The sequence below is a fragment of the Cherax quadricarinatus genome, chromosome 7 (genome assembly GCF_038502225.1).
Source record: "Cherax quadricarinatus isolate ZL_2023a chromosome 7, ASM3850222v1, whole genome shotgun sequence".
Taxonomy (NCBI): Eukaryota; Metazoa; Arthropoda; class Malacostraca; order Decapoda; family Parastacidae; genus Cherax; species Cherax quadricarinatus.
Genome location: NC_091298.1, coordinates 45,962,770 through 45,990,695, shown reverse-complemented (window position 1 = coordinate 45,990,695; position 27,926 = coordinate 45,962,770). Strand labels below are relative to the sequence as shown.

Here is a 27,926-nt window from a genome sequence, read left to right as displayed (position 1 = left end):
AAAATAGAAAGAGACAGGCGCTCCCTTTACAGGCGACGGAAAAGAATAACAGAGCGGCTAAAAGAGGTCAATATATCTGAAATGCGTAGGGAGACACTGGTCAGAGAAATAGCAAGCATCGAACTTAAGCTAAAGGAATCTTATAGGAGTCAGGAATCGCGGGAAGAACTGAAAGCCATAAATGAAATCGAAAGAAACCCAAAGTATTTCTTCTCCTATGCCAAATCAAAGTCGAGAACAACATCCAGTATTGATCCCCTACTTAAACAAGATGGGTCCTACACAGATGACAGCAAGGAAATGAGTGAGCTACTCAAGTCCCAATATGACTCAGTTTTTAGCAAGCCGCTAACCATATGTGTGTGTGTGTGTGTGTGTGTGTGTATCATTCTCAATAGGTAAAATAGATCAGTTAGCAAGAACTCATTTAAAGTTAAGTCTTTTCTAAAAATTTTCTCTTACATGTTTAAAAAGATTTTTTTTAATTTATATTATGTAAAAATTAATAATTTTGTATCAAAAGATCTTTAGAATACAACTTACTTAACCTTATTATAACAAGCACAATTTAATTTAGCCTAATCCAGCTAAATATATTTTAGATAAGTTTACAGTAATTTAATAATAAGCAAACACAATCAGACATATTTTTTTCGTTAGTTTCAGAATGATTTTTTGCAAAATTATTGCATACACAAATTTTCACTTGCCTTATTCAGTAAGAAGAGTGTTTCTATTTCAGCCAAAATCACAAGTTTTACCTATTTGGTCTAAGAAAAAGTTGTTTGGCCTTTTTGGGCTGCCAAGAACATAACCCTATTTTTCCCATAAGTTATTCAGTTCATTTTACACAGTTTTACCTAACAGTGTTTTCAGGAACATAACCACCGTGTTAAATGACGGTATGTATGTATGTATATATATACATACAAAAATCTTACAAAAATAGAAGTGAATATGTAATTGTAGTTCATTGTTGTGATGTATTATGTTGATTTTACTGCTTAAGATGACAAATGCAACAGAAATAATAGTATTTCTTACCTTAAATTGTGGGTGCTGGTGTTTGTGGATGATTGTGAAGAGAGTGGAGAGTTATGTTGTGGTTCTACTGGGCTGAGGTGGATGGTAGAGGTTCTGGTACTGAAGTTGATGGTTGTACTGGAGTGTGCACAAATGCAGGGAAAGAGATGAAAAGCTGTAAGCCTTCTCCCTGATAGCTGGCTGTCTTGGATCAACGTCTAGTGTAAGCTGGACGCCAAGCATACAAAGTATGTATGAAACATGTACCATTGAGGAAACCGAGAGGAAGATCAGATATAGAGAGAGAGCGTAGGAGATGGAACAGAAGAAGAAAATGGGTTACTGAACTGCTTAAAAACACAAATATTCTACAACAGAAGAAAGACAGACTTAGCAGAGAGATCACTGAATTAGAGCAATAACTTAGGATGTTGTACCTCACAGAAGAAGTACAAAGGGAACAAAGGGCCATACAGGATATTGCAAGAAACCCAAAATATTTCTATTCCTACGCAAAATCCAAGCTAAGAACTACCTGTAGAACTGGACCACTACTGAGAGGAGACTCATATACTGACGATGAACAGGAAATGAGTGAAATCCTAAAAGAACAGTGTGAGTCGGTGTTCAGCAACCCACTAAATGACAGCAAGGTAGAAAAATGCAGAAATATTTTTTCACTCCAGAAGAAGGCCGCACAGACCAACTAACTGACATTAGTACAAATCCCAAAGATTTCAAAAAAGAAATGGAAAACATGCCCACTCACTCAGAACCTGGACCAAATTCATGGAATGTTCTGTTTATAAAGAAGTGCAAAGTACCACTAGCACGAACCCTCAGTTTTCTTTGGAGAAAGAGCTTAGATCTAGGTGAAATACCGGAGGCCTTAAAGAGTGCAGACATAGCTCCTTTGCATAAGGGAGGTAGTAGAGCACTAGCTACAAATTACAGACCAGTAAGTAGCCCTAAAATCTCGCAGGTTACAAATTCCATGGACCAGCACAACCAACATAACCCGACCCAGCATGGTTTTAGAGCAGGACGATCATGTCTGTCACAGCTGCTGAACCATTATGACAGAATTACGGAGGCACTGGAAGACGACAAAAACACAGATGTGATTTACACAGATTTTGCAAAGGTGTTTGACAAATGTAATTATGGAGTGATAGCGCACAAAATGAAGGCCATGGACATTACGGGGAAGGTAGGCAGATGGATTTTCGGTTTCCTAACACACAGAACACAAAAAGAAGTAGTGAACAGGGCAAGATCCAGCATCAGCGAGGTCAAAAGCTCAGTGCGCCAAGGCACTGTCCTGGCACCTCTGCTGTTCCTCATCCTCATAGCAGACATAGACAAAAACACCCGGCACACTTTTGTATCATCATTTGCAGATGACACTAAAATAAGCATGAAAGTCAGTACGGTAGAGGACACTGAAAAAGTACAGGAAGACATAAACAGGGTTCTCCAGTGGGCACTGGAAAACAATATGACGTTCACTGGTGATAAGTTCCAACTGCTTAGGTATGGAAAAAATGAACTGAAAAGGGGCACTATACAAAACTCAAGAGGATCATCAAATAGAACAAAATGAACACGTAGAAGACCTAGGAATAATTATGTCAGCGGACCTTTCTTTTAAAGACCATAACAAGACAAAGATCACGACAGCCAGGAAGATGACGGGGTGGGTATTGAGAACTTTCAAAACATGGGAAATAATGAGGATGGTGACCCTCTTCAAATCGCTAGTGCTCCCTCACTTAGAATATTGCTCAGTGCTGACGGCCCCGTTCAGGGCAGGAGAAATATCGGAGCTGGAACAAATGCAGAGATCGTTTACGGCTCACATTGAGCCAGTAAAGCACCTAAACTACTGGGAACGCCTGCAAGTCTTGAACATGTACTCATTGGAACGGAGGAGAGAGAGGTACATGATAATATATACCTGGAAGGTACTCGAGGGCTTGGTCCCAAATCTGCACACTGCCATAACAACATACTGGAGTGAGAGATATGGGAGGAAGTGTAAAATAGACCCAGTGAGGAGCAGGGGTGCGGTGGGCACAATAAGGGAACACTGTATCAACATCTGGGGTCCCAGACTTTTCAACATCGCACCAGAAGATATCAGAAACACTGCTGGAACAAGTGTTGAAGCCTTCAAGAGGAAACTAGACAAGTATCTTCACCAGGTGCCAGATCAACCAGGCTGTGATGGATATGTGGGGCAGCAGGCCTCCACTAGCAACAGCCTGATTGACCAGGCGAGCACCAGACGAGCCTGGCCCATGGCCGGGCTCAGAGAGTAGATATACTCTCGAAATTCTTCAAAGGTATAAAGGTAAGGTATTGGTCCAGTGTGGTGAGAATGGTAAAGAATTGCGTGCCTTGTTCCAAGGTTCGTACATTCGAATCTCCTTCGGCCAGAAATCAGAGTTTGTGTATATTTCGCCTGCTCTTGCGAATTCCTTGCATTGTTAAAATCTCTAGTTGGTTGATGCATGCAGGGGATGAGATGAAAAGTTGTAAGCCTTCTCCCTGAAAGCTGGCTGCCTTGGATCAACGTCTAGCATAAGCTGGACGCCAAGGTATTGGTCCAGTGTGGTGAGAATGGTAAAGCACTGCATACCTTGTTCCAAGGTTCATAGGTTCGAGTCTCCTTCGGCCAGAGATCATTGTGTATATTTCGCCTGCTCTTGCGAATTCCTTGCATTGTTAAAATCTCTAGTTGGTCGATGCATGCAGGGGATGAGATGACAAGCTGTAAGCCTTCTCCCTGAAAGCTGGCTGCCTTGGATCCACGTCTAGTGTAAGCTGGACGCCAAGGTATTGGTCCAGTGTGGTGAGAATGGTAAAGCACTGCGTACCTTGCTCCAAGGTTCGTAGGTTCGAGTTTCCTTCGGCCAGAGATCAGTGTCTGTGTATATTTCGCCTGCTCTTGCGAAATCCTTGCATTGTTAAAATCTCTAGCTGGTTGATGCATGCAGGGGATGAGATGAAAAGCTGTAAGCCGTCTCCCTGACAGCTGGCTGCCTTGGATCAACATGTAGCGTAAGCTGGACGCCAAGGTATTGGTCCAGTGTGGTGAGAATGGTAAAGAACTGCGTACCTTGTTCCAAGGTTCATAGGTTCGAGTCTCCTTTGGCCAGAGATCAGTGTTCGTATATATATAAAGAAAAAGTTTTGGAGTGAGATTAACAAGTTAAGAAAGCCTAGAGAACAAATGGATTTGTCAGTTAAAAATAGGAGAGGCGAGTTATTAAATGGAGAGTTAGAGGTATTGGGAAGATGGAGGGAATATTTTGAGGAATTGTTAAATGTTGATGAAGATAGGGAAGCTGTGATTTCGTGTATAGGACAAGGAGGAATAACATCTTGTAGGAGTGAGGAAGAGCCAGTTGTGAGTGTGGGGGAAGTTCGTGAGGCAGTAGGTAAAATGAAAGGGGGTAAGGCAGCCGGGATTGATGGGATAAAGATAGAAATGTTAAAAGCAGGTGGGGATATAGTTTTGGAGTGGTTGGTGCAATTATTTAATAAATGTATGGAAGAGGGTAAGGTACCTAGGGATTGGCAGAGAGCATGCATAGTTCCTTTGTATAAAGGCAAAGGGGATAAAAGAGAGTGCAAAAATTATAGGGGGATAAGTCTGCTGAGTATACCTGGTAAAGTGTATGGTAGAGTTATTATTGAAAGAATTAAGAGTAAGACGGAGAATAGGATAGCAGATGAACAAGGAGGCTTTAGGAAAGGTAGGGGGTGTGTGGACCAGGTGTTTACAGTGAAACATATAAGTGAACAGTATTTAGATAAGGCTAAAGAGGTCTTTGTGGCATTTATGGATTTGGAAAAGGCGTATGACAGGGTGGATAGGGGGGAAATGTGGCAGATGTTGCAAGTGTATGGTGTAGGAGGTAGGTTACTGAAAGCAGTGAAGAGTTTTTACGAGGATAGTGAGACTCAAGTTAGAGTATGTAGGAAAGAGGGAAATTATTTCCCAGTAAAAGTAGGCCTTAGACAAGGATGTGTGATGTCACTGTGGTTGTTTAATATATTTATAGATGGGGTTGTAAGAGAAGTAAATGCGAGGGTCTTGGCAAAAGGCGTGGAGTTAAAAGATAAAGAATCACTCACAAAGTGGGAGTTGTCACAGCTGCTCTTTGCTGATGACACTGTGCTCTTGGGAGATTCTGAAGAGAAGTTGCAGAGATTGGTGGATGAATTTGGTAGAGTGTGCAAGGGAAGAAAGTTAAAGGTGAATACAGGAAAGAGTAAGGTTATGAGAATAACAAAAAGATTAGGTGATGAAAGATTGAATATCAGATTGGAGGGAGAGAGTATGGAGGAGGTGAATGTATTCAGATATTTGGGAGTGGACGTGTCAGCGGATGGGTCTATGAAAGATGAGGTGAATCGTAGAATTGATGAGGGGAAAAGAGTGAGTGGTGCACTTAGGAGTCTGTGGAGACAAAGAACTTTGTCCTTGGAGGCAAAGAGGGGAATGTATGAGAGTATAGTTTTACCAACGCTCTTATATGGGTGTGAAGCATGGGTGATGAATGTTGCAGCGAGAAGAAGACTGGAGGCAGTGGAGATGACATGTCTGAGGGCAATGTGTGGTGTGAATATAATGCAGAGAATTCGTAGTTTGGAAGTTAGGAGGAGGTGCGGGATTACCAAAACTGCTGTCCAGAGGGCTGAGGAAGGGTTGTTGAGGTGGTTCGGACATGTAGAGAGAATGGAGCGAAACAGAATGACTTCAAGAGTGTATCAGTCTGTAGTGGAAGGAAGGCGGGGTAGGGGTCGGCCTAGGAAAGGTTGGAGGGAGGGGGTAAAGGAGGTTTTGTGTGCGAGGGGCTTGGACTTCCAGCAGGCATGCGTGAGCATGTTTGATAGGAGTGAATGGAGACAAATGGTTTTTAATACTTGACGTGCTGTTGGAGTGTGAGCAAAGTAACATTTATGAAGGGGTTCAGGGAAACCGGCAGGCCGGACTTGAGTCCTGGAGATGGGAAGTACAGTGCCTGCACTCTGAAGGAGGGGTGTTAATGTTGTAGTTTAAAAACTGTAGTGTAAAGCACCCTTCTGGCAAGACAGTGATGGAGTGAATAATGGTGAAAGTTTTTCCTTTTCGGGCCACCCTACCTTGGTGGGAATCGGCCAGTGTGATAATAATATATATATATATATATATATATATATATATATATATATATATATATATATATATATATATATATATATATATATATATATATATATAGTTAAAATAAGAAAAAGTTTTGGAGTGACATTAATAAGTTGAGGAAGCCTAGGGAATGAATGGATTTAATTGTTAAAAATAGGAGAGTTATTAAACGGAGAGCTAGAGATATCGGGAAGATGGAGAGAATATTTTGAGGAATTGTTCAATGGAGATGAAGATAGGGAAGCTGTGACTTTGTGTATAGGGCAAGGAGGAATAACATCTTGTAGGAGTGAGGAAGAGCCAGTTGTGAGTGTGGGGAAGTTTGTGAGGCAGTGGGTAGAATGATGGGATAAAGATAGAAATGTTAAAAGCAGATGGGGATATAGTTTTGGAGTGGTTAGTGCTTTTATGTAATAAATGTATGGAAGAAGGTAAGGTACCTAGGTATTGATAGACAACATGCATAGTTCCTTTGTATAAAGGCAAAGGGGGCAAAAGTGAGTGTAAGCATTATAGGGAAATAAGTCTGTTGAGTATACCTGGTAAAGTGTATGGTAGAGTTATTATTGAAAGAATTAACAGACGGAGAGTAGGATAGCAGATGAACAAGGAAGCTTTAGGAAGGGTAGAAGGTGTGTAGACCAAGTGTTTGGAGTGAAACATATAGGTGAACAGTATTTAGATAAGGGTAAAGAAGTTTTTGTGGCATTTATGGATTTGGAAAAGAGGTATGATAGGGTGGATAGGGGGGCAATGTGGCAGATGTTGCAGGTGTATGGAATAGGAAGTAGGGTATTGACAGCAGTGAGGAGTTTTTACGAGGATAGTGAGGCTCAGGTTAGAGTATGTAGGAGACAGGGAGATGATTTCCCAGTAAAAATAGGCCTTAGACAGAGATGTGTGATATCACCATGGTTGTTCAATATGTTTATAGATGGAATTGGCAAGAGGTGTGGGGTTGAAAGATAAAGAATCTAACACAAAGTGGGAGTTGTCACAGTTGCTCTTTACTGATGACACTGTGCTTTTGGGAGATTCTGAAGAGAAGTTGCAGAGGTTGGTTAATGAGTTTGGTGTGGTATGTAAAAGAAGGAAATTAAAAGTGAATATAGGAAAGTGTAAGGTGATGAGAACAAAAAAAAATTAGGTAACGGAAGATTGGGTATCAGATTGGAGGGAGTATGGAGGAGGTGAATATAGTCAGAAATTTAGGAGTGAACGTGTCAGCAGATGGGCCTATGAAAGATTAGGTGAATCATAGAATTGACGAGGGGGAAAAGGTAAGTGGTGCACTGATGAATCTGTGGAGACAAAGAACTTTATCCATGAAAGCAAAGAGGAGAATGTATGAAAGTATAGTTATACCAACGCTCTTGTATGAGTGCGAAGCATGAGTTGTGAATGTTGTAACAAGAAGAAGGCTGGAGGCAGTGGAGATGTCATGTCTGAGGGCAATGTGTAGTGTCAATATAATGCAGAGAATCCATAGTTTGGAGATTAGGAAGAGGTACGAGATTACCAAAACTATTATCCAGAGGGCTGAGGATGGGTTATTGAGATGGTTTGGATACGTAGAGAGGGTGGAACGAAATAAAATTACTTCAGGAGTGTATAAATCTGTAGTGGAGGGAAGGTGGGGTAGGGGCAGCCTAGGAAAGGTTGGAGGGAGGGGGTAAAGGAGCTTTTGTGTGCGAGGGGCCACCAGGCCTGGTGGCCTGGTGGCTAAAGCTCCTGCTTCACACACAGTGGGCCCGGGTTCGATTCCCGGGGGGTGGAAACATTTCGACACGTTTCCTTACACCTGTTGACCTGTTCAGCTAGCAACAAATAGGTACCTGGGTGTTAGTCGACTGGTGTGGGTCGCATCCTGGGGGACAAGATTGAGGACCCCAATGGAAATAAGTTAGACAGTCCTCGATGACGCACTGACTTTCTCGGGTTATCCTGGGTGGCTATTCGTGCCGAATATGTAAAACTGGTCAATTAGCAAGAACTTATTTAAAATTAAGTCCTTTCTAAAATTTTCTCTTATACGTTTAAATATATATTTTTTTCCATTAATGTCAATGTAAAAAATTTTAATTTTGCACCAAAAGAATCTTAGAAAACTTACCTAACCTTATTATAACAAGAACAATTTATTTTAGCCTAACCCAACTAAATATATTTTAGATTTGTTTACAGTAATTTAATACTAAACAAACGCAGTGAAATATATTTTTTCGTTAGGTTCAGAATGATTTTGGCGAAATTATTGCATACACAAATTTTCACATGTCCTATATGGCAAGATGAGCGTTGCTATTTAAGCCAAGATCACAAGTTCTGCCTATTCGGCACGACATTATATATATACATTATATATATATATATATATATATATATATATATATATATATATATATAATATATATATAATTATATATATATATATACATACACACAATGCAAGGAATTCGCGAGAGCAGGCGAAATATACACAAACACTGATCTCTGGCCGAAGGAGACTCGAACCTACGAACCTTGGAACAAGGTACGCAGTGCCTTACCATTCTCACCACACTGGACCAATACATTGGCTTCCAGCTTGCGCTAGACGTTTGATCCAAGGCAGCCAGCTTTCAGGGAGAAGACTTTCAGCTTTTCATCTCGCCTGCTCTTGCGAATTCCTTGCATTGTTAAAATCTCTAGTAAGGCTGATGCATGCAGGGGATGAGATGAAAAGCTGTAAGCCTTCTCCCTGAAAGCTGGCTGACTTGGATCAACGTGTAGCGCAAGCTGCACGCCAAGGTATTGTCCAGTGTGGTGAGATTAGTATAGCACTGCGTACCTTGTTCCAAGGTTCGTAGGTTCGAGTCTCCTTCAGCCAGAGATCAGTGTTTGTGTATATTTCGCCTGCTCTCGCGAATTCCTTGCATTGTGTGTATGTATATATATATATATATATATATATATATATATATATATATATATATATATATATATATAAACACCTTTATATATATGTATATATAAAAATTTGTGCGTGTTGTCATTGTTGAGCCTCGCATGTTAGATGTAATAAGCGTTCTTTAACTGAATTTTATTAATAAATAACCGCAGGTGTTGGTCTCACACACAGTATAACAGCAGGTGTTGGTCTCACACACATTGTAGCACCAGGTGTTGGTCTCACACACAGTATAACAGCAGGTGTTGGTCTCCCACACAGTATAACCGCAGGTGTTGGTCTCCCACACAGTATAACAGCAGGTGTTGGTCTCACACACAGTATAACAGCAGGTGTTGGTCTCCCACACAGTATAACCGCAGGTGTTGGTCTCACACACAGTATAACAGCAGGTGTTGGTCTCACACACAGTATAACAGCAGGTGTTGGTCTCCCACACAGTATAACCGCAGGTGTTGGTCTCACACACAGTATAACCGCAGGTGTTGGTCTCACACACAGTATAACAGCAGGTGTTGGTCTCCCACACAGTATAACCGCAGATGTTGGTCTCACACACAGTATAACCGCAGGTGTTGGTCTCACACACAGTATAACAGCAGGTGTTGGTCTCACACACAGTATAACCGCAGGTGTTGGTCTCCCACACAGTATAACCGCAGGTGTTGGTCTCCCACACAGTATAACCGCAGGTGTTGGTCTCCCACACAGTATAACAGCAGGTGTTGGTCTCACACACAGTATAACAGCAGGTGTTGGTCTCCCACACAGTATAACCGCAGGTGTTGGTCTCACACACAGTATAACAGCAGGTGTTGGTCTCCCACACAGTATAACCGCAGGTGTTGGTCTCACACACAGTATAACAGCAGGTGTTGGTCTCCCACACAGTATAACCGCAGGTGTTGGTCTCCCACACAGTATAACAGCAGGTGTTGGTCTCCCACACAGTATAACCGCAGGTGTTGGTCTCACACACAGTATAACAGCAGGTGTTGGTCTCACACACAGTATAACAGCAGGTGTTGGTCTCACACACAGTATAACAGCAGGTGTTGGTCTCACACACAGTATAACCGCAGGTGTTGGTCTCCCACACAGTATAACAGCAGGTGTTGGTCTCACACACAGTATAACAGCAGGTGTTGGTCTCACACACAGTATAACAGCAGGTGTTGGTCTCCCACACAGTATAACAGCAGGTGTTGGTCTCACACACAGTATAACAGCAGGTGTTGGTCTCACACACAGTATAACAGCAGGTGTTGGTCTCACACACAGTATAACAGCAGGTGTTGGTCTCACACACAGTATAACAGCAGGTGTTGGTCTCCCACACAGTATAACAGCAGGTGTTGGTCTCACACACAGTATAACAGCAGGTGTTGGTCTCCCACACAGTATAACAGCAGGTGTTGGTCTCACACACAGTATAACAGCAGGTGTTGGTCTCACACACAGTATAACAGCAGGTGTTGGTCTCACACACAGTATAACAGCAGGTGTTGGTCTCCCACACAGTATAACAGCAGGTGTTGGTCTCCCACACAGTATAACAGCAGGTGTTGGTCTCACACACAGTATAACAGCAGGTGTTGGTCTCACACACATTGTAACAGCAGGTGTTGCTCCTCCACAGTATAACGGCAGGTGTTGTTCTCCCACACATTGTAGCAGCAGGTGTTGCTCCTCCATAGTATAACGGCAGGTGTTGTTCCTCCACACAGTATAAGAGGTGTTTTTCCTCCACACAGTATAACAGCAGGTGTTGCTTCTCCACAGTATAACAGCAGGTGTTGTTCCTTCACACAGTATAACACCAGGTATTGCTCCTCCACACAGTATAATAGCAGGTGTTGTTCCACCACACAATGTAACAGCAGGTGTTGTTCCACCACACAGTATAACAGGCGTTCTTCCACACATTATAACAGCAGGTGTTGCTCCCCCACAGTATAACAGCAGGTGTTGTTCCACACAGTATAACAGCAGGTGTTGCTCCCCCACAGTATAACAGCAGGTGTTGTTCAACACAGTATAACAGCAGGTGTTGCTCCCCCACAGTATAACAGCAGGTGTTGTTCAACACAGTATAACAGCAGGTGTTGCTCCTTCACAGTATAACAGCAGGTGCTGTTCGATCACACATTATAACAGTAGGTGTTGTTCGACCACACAGTATAACAGCAGGTGTTGTTCCACCACACAGTATAACAGCAGGTGTTGTTCCACCACACAGTATAACAGGTGTTCTCCCACACACTATAATAGCAGGTGTTGTTCCACTACGCAGTATAACAGCAAGTGTTAGTCTATCACACAGTATAACAGCAGGTGTTAGTCTATCGCACAGTATAACAGCAGTTGTTGGTCTCTCACACACTATTATAGCAGGTGTTTCTACCCCATACACTATAACAACAGGTGTTGTTCCTCCACAGTGTAACAGCAGGTGTTGTTCCACCACACAGTATAACAGCAGGTATTGTTCCTCCACAGTATAACAGCAGGTGTTGTTCCACCACACAGTATAACAGCAGGTATTGTTCCTCCACAGTATAACAGCAGGTGTTGTTCTCCCACACAGTATAACAGCAGGTGTTGTTCTCCCACACAGTATAACAGCAGGTGTTGTTCTCCCACACAGTATAACAGCAGGTGTTGTTCCTCCAGACAGTATAACAGGTGTTGCTCCCCCACACACTATAACAGCAGGTGTTGCTCTTCTACAATATAACAGCAGGTGTTGTTCCACTACACAGTATAACAGCAGGTGTTGTTCCACTACACAGTATAACAGCAGGTGTTGCTCCTCCTCACAGTTTATCAGCAGGTGTTGTTCACCCACACAGTATAACTGCAGGTGTTGTTCTCCCACACACTATAACAGCAGGTGTTGCTCCTCTACAGTATAACAGCAGGTATTGTTCCACCACACAATATAACAGCAGGTGTTGCTCCTCCGCACAGTATATCAGCAGGTGTTGTTCACCCACACAGTATAACAGCAGGTGTTGTTCTCCCACACAGTATAACAGCAGGTGTTGTTCTCCCACACAGTATAACAGCAGGTGTTGCTCCTCCACACAGTATAACAGCAGGTGTTGTTCTCCCACACAGTATAACAGCAGGTGTTGTTCTCCCACACAGTATAACAGCAGGTGTTGATCCTCCACACAGTATAACAGCAGGTGTTGCTCCTCCGCACAGTATATCAGCAGGTGTTGTTCACCCACACAGTATAACAGCAGGTGTTGTTCTCCCACACAGTATAATAGCAGGTGTTGTTCACCCACACAGTATAACAGCAGGTGTTGCTCCTCCACACAGTATAACAGGTGTTCTCCCACACAGTATAATAGCAGGTGTTTGTCTCACACAGAGGCACTCAGCGTCCACGTGTCACCAAGAAGGCTGGTGGTGGACATGGGTAAGACAGCAGAGTTCCGCTGTGTTGTACAAGGTCACCCCATCACCTCTGTCTCCTGGCTCCGTAACGGCAAGTCTCTGCCACCTGACGGCAGGTGAGTGGTTGGAAGGGTAGGGCAGGTGAGTGGTTGGAAGGGCAGGGCAGGTGAGTGGTTGGAAGGGCAGGGCAGGTGAGTGGTTGGAAGGGTAGGGCAGGTGAGTGGTTGGAAGGGTAGGGCAGGTGAGTGGTTGGAAGGGCAGGGCAGGTGAGTGGTTGGAAGGACAGGGCAGGTGAGTGGTTGGAAGGGTAGGGCAGGTGAGTGGTGGGAAGGACAGGGCAGGTGAGTGGTGGGAAGGACAGGGCAGGTGAGTGGTGGGAAGGACAGGGCAGGTGAGTGGTGGGAAGGGCAGGGCAGGTGAGTGGTTGGAAGGGCAGGGCAGGTGAGTGGTGGGAAGGACAGGGCAGGTGAGTGGTGGGAAGGACAGGGCAGGTGAGTGGTGGGAAGGGCAGGGCAGGTGAGTGGTGGGAAGGACAGGGCAGGTGAGTGGTGGGAAGGGCAGGGCAGGTGAGTGGTGGGAAGGGCAGGGCAGGTGAGTGGTGGGAAGGACAGGGCAGGTGAGTGGTGGGAAGGACAGGGCAGGTGAGTGGTGGGAAGGACAGGGCAGGTGAGTGGTGGGAAGGGCAGGGCAGGTGAGTGGTGGGAAGGACAGGGCCGGTGAGTGGTGGGAAGGACAGGGCAGGTGAGTGGTGGGAAGGACAGGGCAGGTGAGTGGTGGGAAGGACAGGGCAGGTGAGTGGTGGGAAGGACAGGGCAGGTGAGTGGTGGGAAGGACAGGGCAGGTGAGTGGTGGGAAGGACAGGGCAGGTGAGTGGTGGGAAGGACAGGGCAGGTGAGTGGTGGGAAGGGCAGGGCAGGTGAGTGGTTGGAAGGGCAGGGCAGGTGAGTGGTGGGAAGGACAGGGCAGGTGAGTGGTGGGAAGGGCAGGGCAGGTGAGTGGTGGGAAGGACACGGCAGGTGAGTGGTTGGAAGGGCAGGGCAGGTGAGTGGTGGGAAGGACAGGGCAGGTGAGTGGTTGGAAGGGCAGGGCAGGTGAGTGGTGGGAAGGACAGGGCAGGTGAGTGGTGGGAAGGACAGGGCAGGTGAGTGGTGGGAAGGACAGGGCAGGTGAGTGGTGGGAAGGACAGGGCAGGTGAGTGGTGGGAAGGACAGGGCAGGTGAGTGGTGGGAAGGGCAGGGCAGGTGAGTGGTTGGAAGGGCAGGGCAGGTGAGTGGTGGGAAGGACAGGGCAGGTGAGTGGTTGGAAGGGCAGGGCAGGTGAGTTGTGGGAAGGACAGGGCAGGTGAGTGGTTGGAAGGGCAGGGCAGGTGAGTGGTGGGAAGGACAGGGCAGGTGAGTGGTGGGAAGGACAGGGCAGGTGAGTGGTTGGAAGGGGGCAGGGAGTGGTTGGAAGGGCAGGGCAGGTGAGTGGTGGGAAGGGCAGGGCAGGTGAGTGGTGGGAAGGACAGGGCAGGTGAGTGGTGGGAAGGACAGGGCAGGTGAGTGGTTGGAAGGGCAGGGCAGGTGAGTGGTGGGAAGGACAGGGCAGGTGAGTGGTGGGAAGGACAGGGCAGGTGAGTGGTGGGAAGGACAGGGCAGGTGAGTGGTTGGAAGGGCAGGGCAGGTGAGTGGTGGGAAGGACAGGGCAGGTGAGTGGTTGGAAGGGCAGGGCAGGTGAGTGGTGGGAAGGACAGGGCAGGTGAGTGGTGGGAAGGACAGGGCAGGTGAGTGGTGGGAAGGACAGGGCAGGTGAGTGGTGGGAAGGACAGGGCAGGTGAGTGGTGGGAAGGACAGGGCAGGTGAGTGGTTGGAAGGACAGGGCAGGTGAGTGGTGGGAAGGACAGGGCAGGTGAGTGGTTGGAAGGGCAGGGCAGGTGAGTGGTGGGAAGGACAGGGCAGGTGAGTGGTGGGAAGGGCAGGGCAGGTGAGTGGTGGGAAGGACAGGGCAGGTGAGTGGTGTGAAGGACAGGGCAGGTGAGTGGTGGGAAGGACAGGGCAGGTGAGTGGTGGGAAGGACAGGGCAGGTGAGTGGTGGGAAGGACAGGGCAGGTGAGTGGTGGGAAGGACAGGGCAGGTGAGTGGTGGGAAGGACAGGGCAGGTGAGTGGTGGGAAGGACAGGGCAGGTGAGTGGTTGGAAGGACAGGGCAGGTGAGTGGTTGGAAGGGCAGGGCAGGTGAGTGGTGGGAAGGACAGGGCAGGTGAGTGGTGGGAAGGACAGGGCAGGTGAGTGGTTGGAAGGGCAGGGCAGGTGAGTGGTGGGAAGGACAGGGCAGGTGAGTGGTTGGAAGGGCAGGGCAGGTGAGTGGTGGGAAGGACAGGGCAGGTGAGTGGTTGGAAGGGCAGGGCAGGTGAGTGGTGGGAAGGACAGGGCAGGTGAGTGGTGGGAAGGACAGGGCAGGTGAGTGGTGGGAAGGACAGGGCAGGTGAGTGGTGGGAAGGACAGGGCAGGTGAGTGGTTGGAAGGGCAGGGCAGGTGAGTGGTGGGAAGGACAGGGCAGGTGAGTGGTGGGAAGGACAGGGCAGGTGAGTGGTGGGAAGGGCAGGGCAGGTGAGTGGTTGGAAGGACAGGGCAGGTGAGTGGTGGGAAGGACAGGGCAGGTGAGTGGTGGGAAGGACAGGGCAGGTGAGTGGTTGGAAGGACAGGGCAGGTGAGTGGTGGGAAGGACAGGGCAGGTGAGTGGTTGGAAGGACAGGGCAGGTGAGTGGTTGGAAGGACAGGGCAGGTGAGTGGTGGGAAGGACAGGGCAGGTGAGTGGTTGGAAGGACAGGGCAGGTGAGTGGTTGGAAGGACAGGGCAGGTGAGTGGTTGGAAGGACAGGGCAGGTGAGTGGTGGGAAGGACAGGGCAGGTGAGTGGTTGGAAGGGCAGGGCAGGTGAGTGGTTGGAAGGGCAGGGCAGGTGAGTGGTTGGAAGGGCAGGGCAGGTGAGTGGTTGGAAGGACAGGGCAGGTGAGTGGTTGGAAGGACAGGGCAGGTGAGTGGTGGGAAGGACAGGGCAGGTGAGTGGTTGGAAGGACAGGGCAGGTGAGTGGTTGGAAGGACAGGGCAGGTGAGTGGTTGGAAGGACAGGGCAGGTGAGTGGTGGGAAGGACAGGGCAGGTGAGTGGTTGGAAGGGCAGGGCAGGTGAGTGGTTGGAAGGACAGGGCAGGTGAGTGGTTGGAAGGACAGGGCAGGTGAGTGGTGGGAAGGACAGGGCAGGTGAGTGGTTGGAAGGACAGGGCAGGTGAGTGGTTGGAAGGACAGGGCAGGTGAGTGGTGGGAAGGACAGGGCAGGTGAGTGGTTGGAAGGGCAGGGCAGGTGAGTGGTTGGAAGGGCAGGGCAGGTGAGTGGTTGGAAGGGCAGGGCAGGTGAGTGGTGGGAAGGACAGGGCAGGTGAGTGGTGGGAAGGACAGGGCAGGTGAGTGGTGGGAAGGACAGGGCAGGTGAGTGGTTGGAAGGGCAGGGCAGGTGAGTGGTTGGAAGGGCAGGGCAGGTGAGTGGTGGGAAGGACAGGGCAGGTGAGTGGTGGGAAGGACAGGGCAGGTGAGTGGTGGGAAGGACAGGGCAGGTGAGTGGTGGGAAGGGCAGGGCAGGTGAGTGGTGGGAAGGACAGGGCAGGTGAGTGGTGGGAAGGACAGGGCAGGTGAGTGGTGGGAAGGACAGGGCAGGTGAGTGGTGGGAAGGACAGGGCAGGTGAGTGGTGGGAAGGACAGGGCAGGTGAGTGGTGGGAAGGACAGGGCAGGTGAGTGGTGGGAAGGACAGGGCAGGTGAGTGGTTGGAAGGGCAGGGCAGGTGAGTGGTGGGAAGGACAGGGCAGGTGAGTGGTGGGAAGGACAGGGCAGGTGAGTGGTTGGAAGGGCAGGGCAGGTGAGTGGTTGGAAGGGCAGGGCAGGTGAGTGGTGGGAAGGACAGGGCAGGTGAGTGGTTGGAAGGGCAGGGCAGGTGAGTGGTGGGAAGGACAGGGCAGGTGAGTGGTGGGAAGGACAGGGCAGGTGAGTGGTTGGAAGGGCAGGGCAGGTGAGTGGTTGGAAGGGCAGGGCAGGTGAGTGGTGGGAAGGACAGGGCAGGTGAGTGGTGGGAAGGACAGGGCAGGTGAGTGGTGGGAAGGACAGGGCAGGTGAGTGGTGGGAAGGGCAGGGCAGGTGAGTGGTTGGAAGGGCAGGGCAGGTGAGTGGTGGGAAGGGCAGGGCAGGTGAGTGGTTGGAAGGGCAGGGCAGGTGAGTGGTGGGAAGGACAGGGCAGGTGAGTGGTGGGAAGGACAGGGCAGGTGAGTGGTTGGAAGGGCAGGGCAGGTGAGTGGTTGGAAGGGCAGGGCAGGTGAGTGGTGGGAAGGGCAGGGCAGGTGAGTGGTTGGAAGGGCAGGGCAGGTGAGTGGTGGGAAGGACAGGGCAGGTGAGTGGTGGGAAGGACAGGGCAGGTGAGTGGTGGGAAGGACAGGGCAGGTGAGTGGTTGGAAGGGCAGGGCAGGTGAGTGGTGGGAAGGACAGGGCAGGTGAGTGGTGGGAAGGACAGGGCAGGTGAGTGGTTGGAAGGGCAGGGCAGGTGAGTGGTTGGAAGGACAGGGCAGGTGAGTGGTGGGAAGGGCAGGGCAGGTGAGTGGTGGGAAGGACAGGGCAGGTGAGTGGTTGGAAGGGCAGGGCAGGTGAGTGGTGGGAAGGGCAGGGCAGGTGAGTGGTGGGAAGGACAGGGCAGGTGAGTGGTGGGAAGGACAGGGCAGGTGAGTGGTGGGAAGGACAGGGCAGGTGAGTGGTGGGAAGGGCAGGGCAGGTGAGTGGTTGGAAGGGCAGGGCAGGTGAGTGGTGGGAAGGGCAGGGCAGGTGAGTGGTTGGAAGGGCAGGGCAGGTGAGTGGTGGGAAGGACAGGGCAGGTGAGTGGTGGGAAGGACAGGGCAGGTGAGTGGTGGGAAGGACAGGGCAGGTGAGTGGTTGGAAGGGCAGGGCAGGTGAGTGGTGGGAAGGACAGGGCAGGTGAGTGGTGGGAAGGACAGGGCAGGTGAGTGGTGGGAAGGACAGGGCAGGTGAGTGGTGGGAAGGGCAGGGCAGGTGAGTGGTGGGAAGGACAGGGCAGGTGAGTGGTGGGAAGGACAGGGCAGGTGAGTGGTTGGAAGGACAGGGCAGGTGAGTGGTTGGAAGGGCAGGGCAGGTGAGTGGTTGGAAGGACAGGGCAGGTGAGTGGTGGGAAGGACAGGGCAGGTGAGTGGTTGGAAGGGCAGGGCAGGTGAGTGGTGGGAAGGACAGGGCAGGTGAGTGGTGGGAAGGACAGGGCAGGTGAGTGGTGGGAAGGACAGGGCAGGTGAGTGGTTGGAAGGACAGGGCAGGTGAGTGGTGGGAAGGACAGGGCAGGTGAGTGGTTGGAAGGGCAGGGCAGGTGAGTGGTGGGAAGGACAGGGCAGGTGAGTGGTGGGAAGGACAGGGCAGGTGAGTGGTTGGAAGGACAGGGCAGGTGAGTGGTGGGAAGGACAGGGCAGGTGAGTGGTGGGAAGGGCAGGGCAGGTGAGTGGTGGGAAGGACAGGGCAGGTGAGTGGTGGGAAGGACAGGGCAGGTGAGTGGTGGGAAGGACAGGGCAGGTGAGTGGTTGGAAGGGCAGGGCAGGTGAGTGGTGGGAAGGACAGGGCAGGTGAGTGGTGGGAAGGACAGGGCAGGTGAGTGGTGGGGGCAAGGTGAGTGGTGGGAAGGACAGGGCAGGTGAGTGGTGGGAAGGCCAGGGCAGGTGAGTGGTGGGAAGGACAGGGCAGGTGAGTGGTTGGAAGGGCAGGGCAGGTGAGTGGTGGGAAGGACAGGGCAGGTGAGTGGTGGGAAGGACAGGGCAGGTGAGTGGTGGGAAGGACAGGGCAGGTGAGGGGTTGGAAGGTGAGTGGTGGGAAGGGGGCAGGTGAGTGGTGGGAAGGACAGGGCAGGTGAGTGGTGGGAAGGACAGGGCAGGTGAGTGGTGGGAAGGACAGGGCAGGTGAGTGGTGGGAAGGACAGGTCAGGTGTGTGGTGGGAAGGTCAGGGCAGGTGAGTGGTGGGAAGGACAGGGCAGGTGAGTGGTGGGAAGGACAGGGCAGGTGAGTGGTGGGAAGGACAGGGCAGGTGAGTGGTGGGAAGGACAGGGCAGGTGAGTGGTGGGAAGGACAGGGCAGGTGAGTGGTGGGAAGGACAGGGCAGGTGAGTGGTGGGAAGGACAGGGCAGGTGAGTGGTGGGAAGGACAGGGCAGGTGAGTGGTGGGAAGGACAGGGCAGGTGAGTGGTGGGAAGGACAGGGCAGGTGAGTGGTGGGAAGGACAGGGCAGGTGAGTGGTGGGAAGGACAGGGCAGTTGAGTGGTGGGAAGGGCAGTGCAGGTGAGTGGTGGGGACAGGGCAGGTGAGTGGTGGGAAGGACAGGGCAGGTGAGTGGTGGGAAGGACAGGGCAGGTGAGTGGTGGGAAGGACAGGGCAGGTGAGTGGTGGGAAGGACAGGGCAGGTGAGTGGTGGGAAGGGCAGGGCAGGTGAGTGGTGGGAAGGACAGGGCAGGTGAGTGGTGGGAAGGGCAGGGCAGGTGAGAGGTGGGAAGGACAGGGCAGGTGAGTGGTGGGGAAGGGCAGGTGAGTGGTTGGAAGGTCAGGGCAGGTGAGTGGTGGGAAGGACAGGGCAGGTGAGTGGTGGGAAGGACAGGGCAGGTGAGTGGTGGGAAGGACAGGGCAGGTGAGTGGTGGGAAGGGCAGGGCAGGTGAGTGGTGGGAAGGACAGGGCAGGTGAGTGGTGGGAAGGACAGGGCAGGTGAGTGGTGGGAAGGGCAGGGCAGGTGAGTGGTGGGAAGGGCAGGGCAGGTGAGTGGTGGGAAGGACAGGGCAGGTGAGTGGTGGGAAGGACAGGGCAGGTGAGTGGTTGGAAGGACAGGGCAGGTGAGTGGTGGGAAGGACAGGGCAGGTGAGTGGTGGGAAGGACAGGGCAGGTGAGTGGTGGGAAGGACAGGGCAGGTGAGTGGTGGGAAGGGCAGGGCAGGTGAGTGGTGGGAAGGACAGGGCAGGTGAGTGGTGGGAAGGACAGGGCAGGTGAGTGGTGGGGAAGGACAGGGCAGGTGAGTGGTGGGAAGGACAGGGCAGGTGAGTGGTGGGAAGGACAGGGCAGGTGAGTGGTGGGAAGGACAGGGCAGGTGAGTGGTGGGAAGGACAGGGCAGGTGAGTGGTGGGAAGGACAGGGCAGGTGAGTGGTGGGAAGGACAGGGCAGGTGAGTGGTGGGAAGGACAGGGCAGGTGAGTGGTTGGAAGGACAGGGCAGGTGAGTGGTGGGAAGGACAGGGCAGGTGAGTGGTGGGAAGGACAGGGCAGGTGAGTGGTGGGAAGGACAGGGCAGGTGAGTGGTGGGAAGGACAGGGCAGGTGAGTGGTGGGAAGGACAGGGCAGGTGAGTGGTGGGAAGGACAGGGCAGGTGAGTGGTGGGAAGGACAGGGCAGGTGAGTGGTGGGAAGGACAGGGCAGGTGAGTGGTGGGAAGGACAGGGCAGGTGAGTGGTTGGGAAGGACAGGGCAGGTGAGTGGTGGGAAGGACAGGGCAGGTGAGTGGTTGGAAGGGCAGGGCAGGTGAGGGGTTGGCAGGGCAGGGCAGGTGAGTGGTTGGAAGGACAGGGCAGGTGAGTGGTTGGAAGGACAGGGCAGGTGAGTGGTGGGAAGGACAGGGCAGGTGAGTGGTTGGAAGGACAGGGCAGGTGAGTGGTTGGAAGGACAGGGCAGGTGAGTGGTTGGAAGGGCAGGGCAGGTGAGTGGTGGGAAGGACAGGGCAGGTGAGTGGTTGGAAGGACAGGGCAGGTGAGTGGTGGGAAGGGCAGGGCAGGTGAGTGGTTGGAAGGACAGGGCAGGTGAGTGGTTGGAAGGACAGGGCAGGTGAGTGGTGGGAAGGACAGGGCAGGTGAGTGGTGGGAAGGACAGGGCAGGTGAGTGGTGGGAAGGACAGGGCAGGTGAGTGGTTGGAAGGACAGGGCAGGTGAGTGGTGGGAAGGACAGGGCAGGTGAGTGGTGGGAAGGACAGGGCAGGTGAGTGGTGGGAAGGACAGGGCAGGTGAGTGGTGGGAAGGACAGGGCAGGTGAGTGGTGGGAAGGACAGGGCAGGTGAGTGGTGGGAAGGACAGGGCAGGTGAGTGGTGGGAAGGGCAGGGCAGGTGAGTGGTGGGAAGGACAGGGCAGGTGAGTGGTGGGAAGGACAGGGCAGGTGAGTGGTGGGAAGGACAGGGCAGGTGAGTGGTGGGAAGGACAGGGCAGGTGAGTGGTGGGAAGGACAGGGCAGGTGAGTGGTGGGAAGGACAGGGCAGGTGAGTGGTGGGAAGGACAGGGCAGGTGAGTGGTGGGAAGGACAGGGCAGGTGAGTGGTGGGAAGGACAGGGCAGGTGAGTGGTGGGAAGGGCAGGGCAGGTGAGTGGTGGGAAGGACATGGAAGGTGAGTGTGGGGAAGGACAGGGCAGGTGAGTGGTGGGAAGGGCAGGGCAGGTGAGTGGTGGGAAGGACAGGGCAGGTGAGTGGTTGGAAGGACAGGGCAGGTGAGTGGTTGGAAGGACAGGGCAGGTGAGTGGTGGGAAGGACAGGGCAGGTGAGTGGTGGGAAGGGCAGGGCAGGTGAGTGGTTGGAAGGGCAGGGCAGGTGAGTGGTGGGAAGGGCAGGGCAGGTGAGTGGTGGGAAGGACAGGGCAGGTGAGTGGTTGGAAGGACAGGGCAGGTGAGTGGTGGGAAGGGCAGGTGAGTGGTGGGAAGGGCAGGGCAGGTGAGTGGTGGGAAGGACAGGGCAGGTGAGTGGTGGGAAGGGCAGGGCAGGTGAGTGGTGGGGAAGGGCAGGTGAGTGGTTGGAAGGACAGGGCAGGTGAGTGGTGGGAAGGACAGGGCAGGTGAGTGGTGGGAAGGACAGGGCAGGTGAGTGGTGGGAAGGAGGTGAGTGGTGGGAAGGACAGGGCAGGTGAAGTGAGTGGGAAGGACAGGGCAGGTGAGTGGTGGGAAGGACAGGGCAGGTGAGTGGTGGGAAGGACAGGGCCGGTGAGTGGTGGGAAGGACAGGGCAGGTGAGTGGTGGGAAGGACAGGGCAGGTGAGTGGTGGGAAGGACAGGGCAGGTGAGTGGTTGGAAGGACAGGGCAGGTGAGTGGTTGGAAGGGCAGGGCAGGTGAGTGGTGGGAAGGACAGGGCAGGTGAGTGGTGGGAAGGACAGGGCAGGTGAGTGGTGGGAAGGACAGGGCAGGTGAGTGGTGGGAAGGACAGGGCAGGTGAGTGGTGGGAAGGACAGGGCAGGTGAGTGGTGGGAAGGACAGGGCAGGTGAGTGGTGGGAAGGACAGGGCAGGTGAGTGGTGGGAAGGGCAGGGCAGGTGAGTGGTGGGAAGGGCAGGGCAGGTGAGTGGTTGGAAGGGCAGGGCAGGTGAGTGGTGGGAAGGACAGGGCAGGTGAGTGGTGGGGACAAGGTGAGTGGTGGGAAGGACAGGGCAGGTGAGTGGTGGGAAGGACAGGGCAGGTGAGTGGTGGGAAGGGCAGGGCAGGTGAGTGGTGGGAAGGGCAGGGCAGGTGAGTGGTTGGAAGGGCAGGGCAGGTGAGTGGTGGGAAGGACAGGGCAGGTGAGTGGTGGGAAGGACAGGGCAGGTGAGTGGTGGGAAGGACAGGGCAGGTGAGTGGTGGGAAGGACAGGGCAGGTGAGTGGTGGGAAGGACAGGGCAGGTGAGTGGTGGGAAGGACAGGGCAGGTGAGTGGTGGGAAGGACAGGGCAGGTGAGTGGTGGGGACAAGGTGAGTGGTGGGAAGGACAGGGCAGGTGAGTGGTGGGAAGGACAGGGCAGGTGAGTGGTGGGAAGGACAGGGCAGGTGAGTGGTGGGAAGGACAGGGCAGGTGAGTGGTGGGAAGGACAGGGCAGGTGAGTGGTTGGAAGGGCAGGGCAGGTGAGTGGTGGGAAGGGCAGGGCAGGTGAGTGGTGGGAAGGACAGGGCAGGTGAGTGGTGGGAAGGGCAGGGCAGGTGAGTGGTGGGAAGGACAGGGCAGGTGAGTGGTGGGAAGGACAGGGCAGGTGAGTGGTGGGGGCAGGGCACAGGGCAGGTGAGTGGTGGGAAGGACAGGGCAGGTGAGTGGTGGGAAGGGGGCAGGGCAGGTGAGTGGTGGGAAGGACAGGGCAGGTGTGGTGGAAGGAGTGAGTGGTGAAGGACAGGGCAGGTGAGTGGTGGGAAGGACAGGGCAGGTGAGTGGTGGGAAGGACAGGGCAGGTGAGTGGTGGGAAGGGCAGGGCAGGTGAGTGGTGGGAAGGACAGGGCAGGTGAGTGGTGGGAAGGACAGGGCAGGTGAGTGGTGGGAAGGGCAGGGCAGGGGAGTGGTGGGAAGGAAGGGCAGGTGAGTGGTGGGAAGGACAGGGCAGGTGAGTGGTGGGAAGGACCGGGCAGGTGAGTGGTGGGAAGGGCAGGGCAGGTGAGTGGTGGGAAGGACAGGGCAGGTGAGTGGTGGGAAGGACAGGGCAGGTGAGTGGTGGGAAGGACAGGGCAGGTGAGTGGTGGGAAGGGCAGGGCAGGTGAGTGGTTGGGAAGGGCAGGGCAGGTGAGTGGTGTGAAGGACAGGGCAGGTGAGTGGTTGGAAGGGCAGGGCAGGTGAGTGGTGGGAAGGGCAGGGCAGGTGAGTGGTGGGAAGGACAGGGCAGGTGAGTGGTGGGAAGGACAGGGCAGGTGAGTGGTGGGAAGGGCAGGGCAGGTGAGTGGTGGGAAGGACAGGGCAGGTGAGTGGTGGGAAGGACAGGGCAGGTGAGTGGTGGGAAGGACAGGGCAGGTGAGTGGTGGGAAGGACAGGGCAGGTGAGTGGTGGGAAGGGCAGGGCAGGTGAGTGGTGGGAAGGGCAGGGCAGGTGAGTGGTGGGAAGGACAGGGCAGGTGAGTGGTGGGAAGGACAGGGCAGGTGAGTGGTGGGAAGGACAGGGCAGGTGAGTGGTGGGAAGGACAGGGCAGGTGAGTGGTGGGAAGGCTAGGGAAGGTGAGTGGTGGGATGGACAGGGCAGGTGAGTGGTGGGAAGGACAGGGCAGGTGAGTGGTGGGAAGGACAGGGCAGGTGAGTGGTGGGAAGGACAGGGCAGGTGAGTGGTGGGAAGGGCCGGGCCGGTGAGTGGTGGGAAGGAGGTGAGTGGTGGGAAGGACAGGGCAGGTGAGTGGTGGGAAGGACAGGGCAGGTGAGTGGTGGGAAGGACAGGGCAGGTGAGTGGTGGGAAGGACAGGGCAGGTGAGTGGTGGGAAGGACAGGGCAGGTGAGTGGTGGGAAGGACAGGGCAGGTGAGTGGTGGGAAGGGCAGGGCAGGTGAGTGGTGGGAAGGGCAGGGCAGGTGAGTGGTGGGAAGGCCAGGGCAGGTGAGTGGTGGGAAGGACAGGGCAGGTGAGTGGTGGGAAGGACAGGGCAGGTGAGTGGTTGGAAGGACAGGGCAGGTGAGTGGTTGGAAGGGCAGGGCAGGTGAGTGGTGGGAAGGACAGGGCAGGTGAGTGGTTGGGGTGAGTGGTTGGAAGGGCAAGGTGAGTGGTGGGAAGGGCAGGGCAGGTGAGTGGTGGGAAGGACAGGGCAGGTGAGTGGTGAGTGGAAGGGCAGGGCAGGTGAGTGGTTGGAAGGGCAGGGCAGGTGAGTGGTGGGAAGGGCAGGGCAGGTGAGTGGTGGGAAGGACAGGGCAGGTGAGTGGTTGGAAGGGGGCAGGGCAGGTGAGTGGTGGGAAGGACAGGGCAGGTGAGTGGTTGGAAGGACAGGGCAGGTGAGTGGTGGGAAGGACAGGGCATGTGAGTGGTGGGAATGACAGGGCAGGTGAGTGGTGGGAAGGACAGGGCAGGTGAGTGGTGGGAAGGACAGGGCAGGTGAGTGGTGGGAAGGACAGGGCAGGTGAGTGGTGGGAAGGACAGGGCAGGTGAGTGGTGGGAAGGACAGGGCAGGTGAGTGGTGGGAAGGACAGGGCAGGTGAGTGGTGGGAAGGACAGGGCAGGTGAGTGGTGTGAAGGACTGGGCAGGTGAGTGGTGGGAAGGACAGGGCAGGTGAGTGGTTGGAAGGGCAGGGTAGGTGAGTGGTGGGAAGGACAGGGCAGGTGAGTGGTGGGAAGGACAGGGCAGGTGAGTGGTGGGAAGGAGGGCAGGGAGTGGTGGGAAGGACAGGGCAGGTGAGTGGTGGGAAGGACAGGGCAGGTGAGTGGTGGGAAGGACAGGGCAGGTGAGTGGTGGGAAGGACAGGGCAGGTGAGTGGTGGGAAGGACAGGGCAGGTGAGTGGTGGGAAGCGCAGGGCAGGTGAGTGGTGGTGGGAAGGAAGGGCAGGGCAGGTGAGTGGTGGGAAGGACAGGGCAGGTGAGTGGTGGGGAAGGGCAGGTGAGTGGTTGGAAGGGCAGGGCAGGTGAGTGGTGGGAAGGACAGGGCAGGTGAGTGGTGGGAAGGGCAGGGCAGGTGAGTGGTGGGAAGGACAGGGCAGGTGAGTGGTGGGAAGGACAGGGCAGGTGAGTGGTGGGAAGGACAGGGCAGGTGAGTGGTGGGGACAGGGCAGGTGAGTGGTGGGAAGGACAGGGCAGGTGAGTGGTGGGAAGGGCAGGGCAGGTGAGTGGTGGGAAGGACAGGGCAGGTGAGTGGTGGAAGGACAGGGCAGGTGAGTGGTGGGAAGGACAGGGCAGGTGAGTGGTGGGAAGGACAGGGCAGGTGAGTGGTGGGAAGGACAGGGCAGGTGAGTGGTGGGAAGGACAGGGCAGGTGAGTGGTGGGAAGGAGGTGAGTGGTGGGAAGGACAGGGCAGGTGAGTGGTGGGAAGGACAGGGCAGGTGAGTGGTTGGTGGTTGGAAGGGCAAGGTGAGTGGTGGGAAGGACAGGGCAGGTGAGTGGTGGGAAGGACAGGGCAGGTGAGTGGTGGGAAGGGCAGGGCAGGTGAGTGGTGGGAAGGACAGGGCAGGTGAGTGGTGGGAAGGACAGGGCAGGTGAGTGGTGGGAAGGACAGGGCAGGTGAGTGGTGGGAAGGACAGGGCAGGTGAGTGGTGGGAAGGCCAGGGCAGGTGAGTGGTGGGAAGGACAGGGCAGGTGAGTGGTGGGAAGGGCAGGGCAGGTGAGTGGTGGGAAGGACAGGGCAGGTGAGTGGTGGGAAGGACAGGGCAGGTGAGTGGTTGGAAGGACAGGGCAGGTGAGTGGTGGGAAGGACAGGGCAGGTGAGTGGTGGGAAGGACAGGGCAGGTGAGTGGTGGGAAGGACAGGGCAGGTGGAAGGACAGGGCAGGTGAGTGGTGGGAAGGACAGGTGAGTGGTGGGAAGGACAGGGCAGGTGAGTGGTGGGGAAGGGCAGGTGAGTGGTTGGAAGGGCAGGGCAGGTGAGTGGTGGGAAGGGCAGGGCAGGTGAGTGGTGGGGGCAGGGCAAGGACAGGGCAGGTGAGTGGTGGGAAGGGCACAGGGCAGGTGAGTGGTGGGAAGGACAGGGCAGGTGAGTGGTGGTGGGAAGGACAGGGCAGGTGAGTGGTGGGAAGGACAGGGCAGGTGAGTGGTTGGAGGGCAGGTGAGTGGTTGGAAGGGCAGGGCAGGTGAGTGGTTGGAAGGGCAGGGCAGGTGAGTGGTGGGAAGGGCAGGGCAGGTGAGTGGTGGGAAGGACAGGGCAGGTGAGTGGTGGGAAGGGCAGGGCAGGTGAGTGGTGGGAAGGACAGGGCAGGTGAGTGGTGGGAAGGGCAGGGCAGGTGAGTGGTGGGAAGGACAGGGCAGGTGAGTGGTGGGAAGGACAGGGCAGGTGAGTGGTGGGAAGGGCAGGGCAGGTGAGTGGTGGGAAGGACAGGGCAGGTGAGTGGTGGGAAGGACAGGGCAGGTGAGTGGTGGGAAGGACAGGGCAGGTGAGTGGTGGGAAGGACAGGTCAGGTGAGTGGTGGGAAGGACAGGGCAGGTGAGTGGTGGGAAGGACAGGGCAGGTGAGTGGTGGGAAGGACAGGGCAGGTGAGTGGTGGGAAGGACAGGGCAGGTGAGTGGTTGGAAGGACAGGGCAGGTGAGTGGTGGGAAGGACAGGGCAGGTGAGTGGTGGGAAGGACAGGGCAGGTGAGTGGTGGGAAGGACAGGGCAGGTGAGTGGTGGGAAGGACAGGGCAGGTGAGTGGTGGGAAGGACAGGGCAGGTGAGTGGTGGGAAGGGCAGGGCAGGTGAGTGGTGGGAAGGACAGGGCAGGTGAGTGGTGGGAAGGACAGGGCAGGTGAGTGGTGGGAAGGACAGGGCAGGTGAGTGGTGGGAAGGGCAGGGCAGGTGAGTGGTGGGAAGGACAGGGCAGGTGAGTGGTGGGAAGGACAGGGCAGGTGAGTGGTGGGAAGGGCAGGGCAGGTGAGTGGTGGGAAGGGCAGGGCAGGTGAGTGGTGGGAAGGACAGGGCAGGTGAGTGGTGGGAAGGACAGGGCAGGTGAGTGGTGGGAAGGACAGGGCAGGTGAGTGGTGGGAAGGGCAGGGCAGGTGAGTGGTGGGAAGGACAGGGCAGGTGAGTGGTGGGAAGGACAGGGCAGGTGAGTGGTGGGAAGGGCAGGGCAGGTGAGTGGTGGGAAGGGCAGGGCAGGTGAGTGGTGGGAAGGACAGGGCAGGTGAGTGGTGGGAAGGACAGGGCAGGTGAGTGGTGGGAAGGACAGGGCAGGTGAGTGGTGGGAAGGGCAGGGCAGGTGAGTGGTGGGAAGGACAGGGCAGGTGAGTGGTTGGAAGGGCAGGGCAGGTGAGTGGTGGGAAGGACAGGGCAGGTGAGTGGTGGGAAGGACAGGGCAGGTGAGTGGTGGGAAGGACAGGGCAGGTGAGTGGTGGGAAGGTCAGGGCAGGTGAGTGGTGGGAAGGACAGGGCAGGTGAGTGGTGAGTGGTGGGAAGGACAGGGCAGGTGAGTGGTGGGAAGGACAGGGCAGGTGAGTGGTGGGAAGGACAGGGCAGGTGAGTGGTGGGAAGGACAGGGCAGGTGAGTGGTGGGAAGGACAGGGCAGGTGAGTGGTGGGAAGGACAGGGCAGGTGAGTGGTGGGAAGGACAGGGCAGGTGAGTGGTGGGAAGGACAGGGCAGGTGAGTGGTGGGAAGGACAGGGCAGGTGAGTGGTGGGAAGGACAGGGCAGGTGAGTGGTGGGAAGGACAGGGCAGGTGAGTGGTGGGAAGGACAGGGCAGGTGAGTGGTGGGAAGGACAGGGCAGGTGAGTGGTGGAAGGGCAGGGCAGGTGAGTGGTTGGAAGGACAGGGCAGGTGAGTGGTTGGAAGGACAGGGCAGGTGAGTGGTGGGAAGGACAGGGCAGGTGAGTGGTGGGAAGGACAGGGCAGGTCAGTGGAGGGACGGGCAGGGCAGGTGAGTGGTGGGAAGGACAGGGCAGGTGAGTGGTTGGAAGGACAGGGCAGGTGAGTGGTGGGAAGGACAGGGCAGGTGAGTGGTGGGAAGGACAGGGCAGG

General features: G+C 54.4%; 1 protein-coding gene across 1 annotated transcript in view; it reads left to right on the top strand.

Moving 5' to 3' along the window:
- LOC128687035 (cell adhesion molecule Dscam2-like) overlaps positions 1-27,926 on the top strand; it is an 817,703-nt gene that overhangs the window by 665,381 nt on the left and 124,396 nt on the right. The window contains exon 9 of the mRNA XM_070082408.1: positions 12,553-12,694. Coding sequence (XP_069938509.1) covers positions 12,553-12,694 — 142 coding nt within the window. The remainder of the gene's footprint in view (positions 1-12,552; positions 12,695-27,926) is intronic.